This window comes from Somniosus microcephalus, chromosome 33, assembly GCF_052327205.1.
Source record: "Somniosus microcephalus isolate GS21.2 chromosome 33, FLI_Smic_1.0, whole genome shotgun sequence".
Classification (NCBI taxonomy): domain Eukaryota; kingdom Metazoa; phylum Chordata; class Chondrichthyes; order Squaliformes; family Somniosidae; genus Somniosus; species Somniosus microcephalus.
The window spans coordinates 35,216,523-35,229,022 of NC_141019.1; the positions used below are offsets into that span (position 1 = coordinate 35,216,523).

The window sequence follows — 12,500 nt, forward strand, 5'->3', positions numbered from 1 at the left end:
GGCATCTGAATCGGAGAGGGGGGTGAGAGGGCCGTGCGGAGGGGCGGTGGGGGGCACTAATCTTGGCCTCAAGATTCCTGGGATGAGAGGGATTGTCCTATGAGGAGAGATTGAGTCGACTAGGCCTATATTGACATGAATCAGTCATTCATGAAAGAAATACTTATGAAATAATACTGAGCGCTGCGGGTGGCGCTGTCCAGGGGAGAGTATAAATACTCGGGCACGGGCCCAGCTTGCGCAGGACGTTCTTTAACAGGAACTAGTGAAGGACACAACTAGACCGCCATGTTGTAAAACAGTTGATTAAAGCTTTGTTTAACGCTTAGACCAAGTGCCTAGTAGCTTTCTTAGGTCATATATTATCTGGTGTTTAGAAGAATGAGAGGGGATCTCATTGGAAATTCGTAGATGCTGAGAGGCTGTTTCCCGCCCCTGGTTGGGGAGGTCTAGAACCAGGGGTCACAGTCCCAGGATAAGGGGTCAGCCATTTAGGACTGAGATGAGGAGGAATTTCTTCACTCAGAGGGCGATGAATCTTTGGAATTCTCTGCCCCAGAGGGCTGTGGAGGCTCAGTCGTTGAGTATATTCAAGGCTGAGATCGATAGATTTTTGGACTCTAGGGGAATCGAGTGATATGGGGATAGTGCAGGAAAGTGGAGATGAGTTAGAAGATCGGCCACGATTTTATTGAATGGCGGAGCAGACTCAAGGGGGCCGAATGGCCGACTCCTGCTCCTATTTCTTATGTTCATCACCCCTGGAACTGGCAGAAAATACCCAACAGAATTTATAATGAGGAGAAAGCTGGACTCACCGTAACAATGCAGGACAAAGTGTGCGACACTCGGAACTGAACTGGGTGTCGGAGTAGGTGCAGTTAGGAACAAGGCCACAGGTGATGCACCTTCTCTGGAAGGAGCTGGTGGTGTCAGCACTGTGGGAAAGCAGAGAGTGCTCAGTTAGTACTGGGATCACTTCATTCATTTCATTCATTCACAGGAGCACTGCATCAGGGAAATCACTGACAGAGGGGCAGTGTGGAGGGAGCGCCGCACTGTCGGAGGGGCAGTACTGAGGGAATGCCGCACTGTTGGAGGGGCGGTACTGAGAGTTATGCCTCATCATGTCACGTTATGCCTCATCATGTCACATTACGCCTCATCATGTCACGTCACGTCACATCTCATCATTTCACGTCACGCCTCATCATGTCATGTCACATCTCATCATGTCACATCACGTTACGCCTCATCATGTCACGTCACGTTACGCCTCACCACGTCACGTCACGCCTCATCATGTCATGCCACGGCGTAAACCCAACGCGGGAATTGAAATCGGCCCCAGTGCTTTTAGTGGCAGATCACAGCAGGGCGTCAACAGCTCCCGGCTGGAGCGGAGCAAGGGAGACGGCCCTAACTCACTCCACCCAATGCGATGGATGGACTCCCCTCCCCGCCCCACCTTCAACGCCGCGGCCCTCCCCTCAGTCACGGGCAGCCTCGGAAGCCTGTTACAGGGCGCTGCGCGAGTGCGGTGGGGTGGGTAGGGGAAACATTAGCGGGCGAGAGTCCCGCCGGAGCCGCAGTCAATGAGAAAGACTTCGGAGAGACGTCTGACAAGAAGGGAGGTAGGGAACGGTTCTGGGGTCAGAGGGAGGGCCACAGGAGGGCAGGGCGCCCGGTGACTGAGCAATCAGCGTTCACCGGTCACGTGACACCCTCGTACGTCCCGTCGCTGCTCACCTGTACAGGTGTCGGGTCCTCGGAGAGTCCTCCGTGCTTTGGAAGTAACTGCAAAAGGAATAAATCCTGTTTTTACATTTTCAGACCCGCCTTTCTCCAATTTCACCCCCCCTCCTCACTCCCATTCTTTCCCCCATATCTTTGAACCACTGCCCCCCCCCTTGTGTCTCTTCACCCTCCTGACTGTCTGCACCTGTTGTTGTTCCTTTAGTGTCTTCCCATTGCCTCACTGACGATCTTTAAGTCATGGAATCATAGAATCGCACAGCACAGGAGGAGGCCATTCGGCCCATCGTGCCTGTGCCAGCTCTTTGAATGAGCTCTCCAATTAGTCCCACTCCCCCCCCCCTCACTCTTTCCCCAGAGCCCTGTGAATTGTGTCCCCTTCAATACTTATCCAATTCCCTTTTTGAAAGTTCCTATTGGGGTGACCTGATAGAGGTGTTTAAGATTATGAAAGGGTGTCGACGGGGTAGATGTAGAGAAGATGTTTCCACTTGTGTGGGGGAGACCATAACTAGGGGCCGCCAATATAAGATAGTCACTAATAAATCCAATGGGGAATTCAGGAGAAACTTCTTCACCCAGAGAGTGGTGAGAATGTGGAACTTGCTACCACAGGGAATGGTTGAAGCGAATAGTATAGATGTATTTAAGGGGAAGCTGGATAAACACACGAGGGAGAAAGGATTAGAAGGATATCGTGATGGGGTGAGATGGAGTAGGGGTGGGAGGAGGCTCGTGTGGAGCAGAAACACCGGCACGGACCGGTGGAGTTTGCGCATTCTCCCCGTGTTTGCGTGGGTTTTCTCCGGGTGCTCCGGTTTCCTCCCACAGTCCAAAGATGTGCGGGTTAGGTTGATTGGCTATGATAAATTGACCCTTAGTGTTAGGGGGATTAAATACGTGGGGTTACGGGGATCGGGTGGGATATGTGTCGGTGCAGGCTCGATGGGCCGAAATGGCCTCTATCTGCACTGTGGGGTTTCTGGGATTTCTGTGATTTCTGTGAGATGGGCCGAATGGACTCTTTCTGTGTAATTCTATTGAATCTGCTTCCTCCGCCCTTTCAGGCAGCTTGTCCCAGATCGCTACAACTCACGATGCGAGTCTTGGGTCATTTAACCTGTTGACTCCCTCTCTGTGACTGTAGTACCCCCGCCCGCCCCCCGCCATCCCCTTTACATAGAAACATAGAAGATAGGAGCAGGAGTAGGCCATTCGGCCCCTCGAGCCTGTTCCACCATTCAATGAGATCATGGCTGATCATCCAAATTCAGTACCCTGTCCCTGCCTTCTCCCCATATCCCTTGATCCCTTTAGCCTTAAGAAATATATCTAACTCCTTCTTGAATATATTTAATGAATTGGCCTCAACTGCCTTCTGTGGTAGAGAATTCCACAGGTTCACCACTCTCTGGGTGAAGAAATTCCTCCTCATCTCAGTCCCTTCTCCTTAGACTGTGACCCCTGGTTCTGGACTCCCCGACCATCGGGAACATCCTTCCTGCATCTAGTCTGTCTAGTCCTGTTCCCAGGGATCAATCCCGTGAATTTACATAATCGCTCCTTCATAATCCAATCCTTCCGTCCCCTCGGTCATTCTGGTTGCTCTCTGAACTATGACCCCCCCAACGACCTGGGACAAAAAGAGCTTCGCCCTGTAGGGGGCCCCGGTGAGCCAACAGGGGAGTGTCGCTCGGCCATGATGATGCCCCCACATGCGAATAGCCGAGCTGTCTAGGCCCGCGTTTGACGAATGTCTCTCGAGCCCTACTTCCCCCAGACACAGACAGCGCATCACAAACCAAGAGTTGGATTAAATGTATCTGCCGGCAGGAATAAGAGAAGATAATGAACGGGTTTACATTTCTCGGGATTCCTCATCGTAGGCGGCAAGCGCGGTCACGTCCCAATTACCCGATGTGATGAAGCGAGTGGCGTGCTGGGAACCAGGAGACTAGAAAAAAGAGGAGTTAGTGAGCGAGACATACAGTGTGTGTGAGAGAGACAGAGAGACAGAGACAGAGAGAGACAGAGAGTGAGACAGAGAGAGACGGAGAGAGAGAGAGAGACAGAGAGAGAGACAGAGAGAGAGACAGAGAGAGAGAGACAGACAGGGAGAGAGAGAGACAGAGAGAGAGAGAGAGATACAGAGAGAGAGAGAGACAGAGAGAGAGAGAGAGAGAGAGACAGAGAGAGAGAGACAGAGAGTGGCAGAGAGAGAGAGACAGAGAGAGAGAGAGGGAGGGAGAGAGAGAGAGACAGAGAGTGAGAGAGACAGAGACAGAGAGAGAGAGAGAGAGAGAGAGAGAGAGACAGAGACAGAGAGAGACAGAGAGAGAGACAGAGAGAGAGACAGAGAGAGAGAGACAGAGAGAAACAACCCCAGATTTCAAAGAATTGGATGATCTGTCAAAATTGAGATTAGTCCTAGGAGAAGGAGACAGACCATACCTTGGGGCTAAATATGTAACAACATGTCACAACCTGAGGACTGTTTAAAAGTAAGACTGTTTAAAATTAATATTGAACGTACCAAATGAAGTAGAAAGACTGTTTAAAATTAATATTGTTTAAAAGTAATATTGTATATACCCAACAAATGTCAAATCGATTGACACCTACAGAATGTTGGAAAACTGTACCTTTTTGCTATGTAAGCTTTGGCAATATGGTTCTCTGTAAACTTTCATGCCAATAAAGCATTTGAACTGAAAAACTGAACTGAGAGGGAGAGAGAGAGAGAGAGACTCACATACTCCTCAACTCTTGGGTCTAGTGTGGTGGACTATACAATCACTGACCTGGACCCCTGCGATATCAACTCATTCACTGTCAGGCAGCAATCCCCCCTCTCAGACCATAACCAAATAAATATGTACCTTAAACTTTCTGCCCAAACTACAGACACAAAAAAGGAACCCAGTAAGCTCCATAAAATAAACCAGACATACAGATGGGCCCCAGACAGTGGAGAAAAATTCATCACAGCACTAAAGTCACCTGATCTCACAAGTAAAATATCAAAATTTAAAGAAAACCCATACGAGATCACCAGAGATGGTGTAAACATGGCCATAGAGGATATAAATATGATCTTCCATGAGGCAGCTGTAAAAGCCGACCTTGTGAAACAGAAGAGGAAGCGTCACAAAAGACAAAATAAAAATAAGAAATGGTTTGACCACGAATGCAAAAATGCCAGAAAAGACCTGAGAAAAATATCAAACCAAAAGCATCACCAACCAAACAATCCGGACCTACGTACTAGATACAATGAAACCCTCAAAAGATATAAACACACCATTAGGAACAAAACACAAAACTATACCCACAAAATACTCGAAGAAATTGAAAACTCCACCAATCCAAAACAATTCTGGGAAATGTGGAATAACCTGAGTACAACACAATTGCAAGCATTACCAATCCAAGATGGAGACATCTGGAGAACACATTTTGAAAACCTCTACAAAGACATTCCAATAAACGAAACAAACCCAAGTCAACATCAGGTCACAGAAAAACTCCACACATTAGAAGCAACAATTAAAGACAACCAAAACCCTCTAGACTCCCCAATCACATGGAAAGAACTGGCCACAAAAACAAAATCTCTCCACCTAAAGAAAGCCTGTGGCCCAGACAACATCAAAAATGAAATGCTAAAGTTCAGCAATATGGAGATGCAGGGTGCGATACTCAAACTATTCAACATCATATTACGCTCAGGCTGTTTTCCCGATATCTGGTGCCAAGGACTAATCTCCCCCATATATAAAAGTGGAAACAAATCAGACCCAAATAACTACCGCGGCATCTGTGTCAACAGTTGTCTAGGGAAGTTATTCTGCAGTATTCTAAATAGTAGATTACTTGATTTTCTTAACAAACATAATATCCTCAGAAAAAACCAAATAGGCTTTCTTCCAAAACACCGCACAGCCGACCATATCTATACCCTTCACACCCTCATTGGAAAACATATACACCAAACAAAAAATGGGAAAATATTCGCCTGTTTCATCGACTTCAAGAAAGCCTTTGACTCTATATGGCACGAAGGGCTCTATTATAAACTTCTTCAATGTGGAATAGGGGGCAAAGTCTATGACCTTATTAAATCAATGTATCTGAAAAACAAATGCGGGGTCAAAATTGGAGACAAACGCACCAATTTCTTCACCCAGAGAAGAGGCGTCCGGCAGGGCTGCAATTTGAGCCTGACCCTGTTCAACATATACATAAATGAATTAGCAGACATGCTGGAGCAAAGCGAGTCACCAGGTCTCCGTCTCCTGGATGGAGAAGTGAAATCCCTGTTCTATGCGGACGACCTGGTTCTGCTGTCTCCCACAGAACAGGGATTACAGCAACAACTAGACCTACTCGACAAATACTGCCAAAATTGGGCTCTAACAGTAAATCTAAAGAAAACCAACATCATGATTTTTCAAAAAAGACCCAGATGTCAGGAAAACAAATACCAGTTTACCCTCAGTGATACCACTATAGGACACACTATGAGCTACACCTACCTTGGTCTAACTATTACAGCATCAGGGAGCTTCAGCATAGCAGTGAATGCACTAAAAGAAAAAGCCCGAAGAGCCCTATATGCAATAAAAAGAAAATTCTACAACATCCAAATCCCAATCAAAATCTGGCTCAAAATATTTGACAGCATAATCCTGCCCATTGCACTGTACGGTAGTGAAGTATGGGGCCCGCTAAATCACCAAAGCTACACTAAATGGGAAAAACACACAATAGAAGCCCTACATGCAGAATTCTGCCGAAGCATCCTTCGCACCCAAAGAAAAACGCCAACAAATGCATGCAGAGCCGAACTAGGCAGATACCCACTGATAATAAACATCCAAAAACGAGCACTAAACTTCCTAAATCACCTCAAATCTAGCTCCCCAGACACCCTTCATTTCAAAGCCTTTCAGACCCAAGAGCTAAACCCAGAAAAGAGTCCCCTGAGTCAGCTGCTACTGAAACTAAGTACTCAGCCGGACCCTGACCAGCCCCAGACCAACACAGCCGTCCAAACACCAATCCGAGTGAACCAAATCATTAAAAAATGCAAAGAAACCTACCTGGAACATTGGAACAAAATAACCGAAAGCCAAAGCAGATTAGAATGTTACCGGGCCCTAAAAAGAGAATATAAACTGGCAGACTACCTCACGACCATCAGAGACACAAAACAGAGACAGACCCTCACCAGGTACAGACTAAGCGACCACCAACTGGAAATTGAAAAAGGCAGATACAAGAAATCCTGGCAGCCTAGAGAGAATAGAATATGCGATCAATGTCTGGCTGGCGAGGTTGAAACAGAAATGCATTTCCTCCTAAAATGCGAAAAATTCAACACATCAAGAAACATATTATTCAACAAGCTAAGCCAAACAACCCCAGATTTCAAGGAATTGGATGATCTGTCAAAATTGAGATTAGTCTTAGGAGAAGGAGACAGACCATACCTTGGGGCCAAATATGTAACAACATGTCACAACCTGAGGACTGTTTAAAATTAAGACTGTTTAAAATTAATATTGAACGTACCAAATGAAGTACAAAGACTGTTTAAAATTAATATTGTTTAAAAGTAATATTGTATGTACCCAACAAATGTCAAATCGATTGACACCTACAGAATGTTAGAAAACTGTACCTTTTTGCAATGTAAGCTTTGGCAATATGGTTCTCTGTAAACTTTCATGCCAATAAAGCATTTGAATTGAAAATTGAATTGAATTGAATTGAATTGAATTGAATTGACAGAGAGTGAGAGAGACAGAGAGAGAGAGAGAGAGAGAGAGAGAGAGAGACAGAGAGAGAGAGAGAGAGAGACAGAGAGAGAGACAGAGAGAGAGACAGAGACAGAGAGAGAGACAGAGACAGAGAGAGAGACAGAGAGAGAGACAGAGAGAGAGAGAGAGACAGAGAGAGAGACAGAGAGAGAGACAGAGAGAGAGACAGAGAGACGGAGAGAGAGAGACAGAGAGAGAGACAGAGAGAGACAGAGAGAGAGACAGAGAGAAACAGAGAGAGACAGAGAGAGACAGAGAGAGAGAGAGAGACAGAGAGAGAGACAGAGAGAGAGAGACAGAGAGAGACAGAGAGAGAGACAGAGAGACAGAGAGAGAGACCTACGCACCCTACAGGAAGGCACGGCTTGGGCGGTGAGCAGGATGGCAGAAAAGGCCAGCAGGGAATTCCCCGAGGCGCGGATCGTGATCTCCACACTACTGCCCAGAAAGGACACCCCAGCCTATATAATCCACAACACCAACAGGGAGATCGACACGAGATGTTCTGTCCTCCCCAACGTCTCCCCTGGCCCATCATCCAAACATCAACACAAGGGACCTCTATGACGAAATACATCTACTCAAACAAGCGGATGTGGGTCTTCGCAAGAAACCTCATAAACACTGCCAAAAGACGCAGCCCTCCCACCCCCCCTACCATTGGGAGCCCAAACAGGACCACCATGTCCCCCCACCCCCCTTTACAAAACCGACAAACAGAACCGTGCTTTTATACCTGACCCAAGACCCCCCTCTAGACCACAGACTGTAGACCAAGAACTGAGAAAGATCATGACGATGCTGAACAGCCTGATAGAAAGCCGGAGAAATTATTAATATTGTTATTTATCATTATCATTATTGTTATCTTATCAGTATTATTACTATTATTAGATAGATATATGTGCATGCCTCATGAAATTTATACTAAATCATCACTTAGCATTATAGAAAATAGTGTTTCCACACTCATCCCACAAAATAGGTCCATTTTATTTCGTTTTATTGAACTATATAAATGCGTTCTTTCCACATAAGCTGCTGGAATATCCAGGGCCTCCGCTCCTCAACTTTTGGGATGAAGAGTACAGACCCTGAATTCCTAAAAGCTATAAAAGACATTGATATAATTGTGTTAACAGAAACATGGTGCCAAAAGGACATGCCGACCCACTGTCCTCCAATGTACCATGAAATCATTGTGCCCTCAGTAAAGAACACTAAAACACGCAAGGGCAGAACCTCCGGGGGAATATTGGTGTGGTATAAGGGAGAACTGGACAAACACATCTCACCGGTAAAACAGGGGAAATCACACGTATGGCTAAAACTAGATAAAAATATAGGAATAGCAAAAAAAGATGTTTACTTATGTGCGATCTACATACCTCCAATAGATTCGCCATATTTCGAAGAGGAGTTATTTGATACTCTCCACATGGAAATCAGCCATTTCCAGGCCCAAGGAAAGGTGATAACATGTGGGGACCTAAATGCAAGGACCGGTTGTGAACCTGACTTCATAGACCCACAGGGAAACAACCATGTGTTTGGCCAGACCCCTTTAGATGTCACACCAGCCATCGCAAATCGGAACAACCTTGATCGTGAAATAAATAAAAGCGGTAGGGAGGTAGTGCAACTCTGCCGAGCCTTAGGCCTGTACATAGTTAATGGTAGGTTCAGAGGGGACTCCCTAGGGAGACTCACATACTCCTCAACTCTTGGGTCTAGTGTGGTGGACTATACAATCACTGACCTGGACCCCTGCGATATCAACGCATTCACTGTCAGGCAGCAATCCCCCCTCTCAGACCATAACCAAATAAATGTGTACCTTAAACTTTCTGCCCAAACTACAGACACAAAAAAGGAACACAGTAAGCTACATAAAATAAACCAGACATACAGATGGGCCCCAGACAGTGGAGATAAATTCATCACAGCACTAAATTCACCTGATCTCACAAGTAAAATTTCAAAATTTAAAGAAAATCTATATGAGATCACCAGAGATGGTGTAAACACGGCCATAGAGGATATAAATATGATCTTCCATGAGGCAGCTGTAAAAGCCGACCTCGTGAAACAGAAGAGGAAGCATCACAAAAGACAAAATAAAAATATGAAATGGTTTGACCACGAATGCAAAAATGCCAGAAAAGACCTGAGAAAAATATCAAACCAAAAGCATCGGCAACCAAACAATCCGGACCTACGTACTAGATACAATGAAACCCTCAAAAGATATAAACACACCATTAGGAACAAAACACAAAACTATACCCACAAAATACTCGAAGAAATTGAAAACTCCACCAATCCAAAACAATTCTGGGAAATGTGGAATAACCTGAGTACAACACAATTGCAAGCATTACCAATCCAAGATGGCGACATCTGGAGAACACATTTTGAAAACCTCTACAAAGACATCCCAAAAAACAAAACAAACCCAAGTCAACATCAGGTCACAGAAAAACTCCACACATTAGAAGCAACAATTAAAGACAACCAAAACCCTCTAGACTCCCCAATCACATGGAAAGAACTGGCCACAAAAACAAAATCTCTCCACCTAAAGAAAGCCTGTGGCCCAGACAACATCAAAAATGAAATGCTAAAGTTCAGCAATATGGAGATGCAGGGTGCGATACTCAAACTATTCAACATCATATTACGCTCAGGCTGTTTTCCCGATATCTGGTGCCAAGGACTAATCTCCCCCATATATAAAAGTGGAAACAAATCAGACCCAAATAACTACCGCGGCATCTGTGTCAACAGTTGTCTAGGGAAGTTATTCTGCAGTATTCTAAATAGTAGATTACTTGATTTTCTTAACAAACATAATATCCTCAGAAAAAACCAAATAGGCTTTCTTCCAAAACACCGCACCGCCGACCATATCTATACCCTTCACACCCTCATTGAAAAACATAAACACCAAACAAAAAATGGGAAAATATTCGCCTGTTTCATCGACTTCAAGAAAGCCTTTGACTCTATATGGCACGAAGGGCTCTATTATAAACTTCTTCAGTGTGGAATAGGGGGCAAAGTCTATGACCTTATTAAATCAATGTATCTGAAAAACAAATGCGGGGTCAAAATTGGAGACAAACGCACCGATTTCTTCACCCAGAGAAGAGGCGTCCGGCAGGGCTGCAATTTGAGCCCGACCCTGTTCAACATATACATAAATGAATTAGCAGACATGCTGGAGCAAAGCGAGTCACCAGGTCTCCGTCTCCTGGATGGAGAAGTGAAGTCCCTGTTCTATGCGGACGACCTGGTTCTGCTGTCTCCCACAGAACAGGGATTACAGCAACAACTAGACCTACTCGACAAATACTGCCAAAATTGGGCTCTAACAGTAAATCTAAAGAAAACCAACATCATGATTTTTCAGAAAAGACCCAGATGTCAGGAAAACAAATACCAGTTTACCCTCAGTGATACCACTATAGGACACACTATGAGCTACACCTACCTTGGTCTAACTATTACAGCATCAGGGAGCTTCAGCATAGCAGTGAATGCACTAAAAGAAAAAGCCCGAAGAGCCCTATATGCAATAAAAAGAAAATTCTACAACATCCAAATCCCAATCAAAATCTGGCTCAAAATTTTTGACAGCATAATCCTGCCCATTGCACTGTACGGTAGTGAAGTATGGGGCCCGCTAAATCACCAAAGCTACACTAAATGGGAAAAACACACAATAGAAGCCCTACATGCAGAATTCTGCCGAAGCATCCTTCGCACCCAAAGAAAAACGCCAACAAATGCATGCAGAGCCGAACTAGGCAGATACCCACTGATAATAAACATCCAAAAACGAGCACTAAACTTCCTAAATCACCTCAAATCTAGCTCCCCAGACACCCTTCATTTCAAAGCCTTTCAGACCCAAGAGCTAAACCCAGAAAAGAGTCCCCTGAGTCAGCTGCTACTGAAACTAAGTACTCAGCCGGACCCTGACCAGCCCCAGACCAACACAGCCGTCCAAACACCAATCCGAGTGAACCAAATCATTAAAAAATGCAAAGAAACCTACCTGGAACATTGGAACAAAATAACCGAAAGCCAAAGCAGATTAGAATGTTACCGGGCCCTAAAAAGAGAATATAAACTGGCAGACTACCTCACGACCATCAGAGACACAAAACAGAGACAGACCCTCACCAGGTACAGACTAAGCGACCACCAACTGGAAATTGAAAAAGGCAGATACAAGAAATCCTGGCAGCCTAGAGAGAATAGAATATGCGATCAATGTCTGGCTGGCGAGGTTGAAACAGAAATGCATTTCCTCCTAAAATGCGAAAAATTCAACACATCAAGAAACATATTATTCAACAAGCTAAGCCAAACAACCCCAGATTTCAAGGAATTGGATGATCTGTCAAAATTGAGATTAGTCCTAGGAGAAGGAGACAGACCATACCTTGGGGCTAAATATGTAACAACATGTCACAACCTGAGGACTGTTTAAAAGTAAGACTGTTTAAAATTAATATTGAACGTACCAAATGAAGTAGAAAGACTGTTTAAAATTAATATTGTTTAAAAGTAATATTGTATATACCCAACAAATGTCAAATCGATTGACACCTACAGAATGTTGGAAAACTGTACCTTTTTGCTATGTAAGCTTTGGCAATATGGTTCTCTGTAAACTTTCATGCCAATAAAGCATTTGAACTGAACTGAACAGAGAGAGAGACAGACGACCTGGTTCTGCTGTCTCCCACAGAACAGGGATTACAGCAACAACTAGACCTACTCGACAAATACTGCCAAAATTGGGCCCTAACAGTAAATCTAAAGAAAACCAACATCATGATTTTTCAAAAAAGGCCCAGGTGTCAGGAAAACAAATACCAGTTTACTCTCAGTGATACCATCATAGGACACACT

General features: G+C 44.8%; 1 protein-coding gene across 1 annotated transcript in view; it reads right to left on the reverse strand.

Moving 5' to 3' along the window:
* The window catches only part of LOC147097158 (inactive dipeptidyl peptidase 10-like), a 25,108-nt gene that overhangs the window by 2,473 nt on the left and 10,135 nt on the right, over positions 1-12,500 (reverse strand). Inside the window, exons 5-7 of the mRNA XM_085973032.1 lie at positions 3,618-3,709; positions 1,750-1,797; positions 819-938 (exon numbers count right to left, since the gene is read on the reverse strand). Coding sequence (XP_085829158.1) covers positions 819-938; positions 1,750-1,797; positions 3,618-3,709 — 260 coding nt within the window. The remainder of the gene's footprint in view (positions 1-818; positions 939-1,749; positions 1,798-3,617; positions 3,710-12,500) is intronic.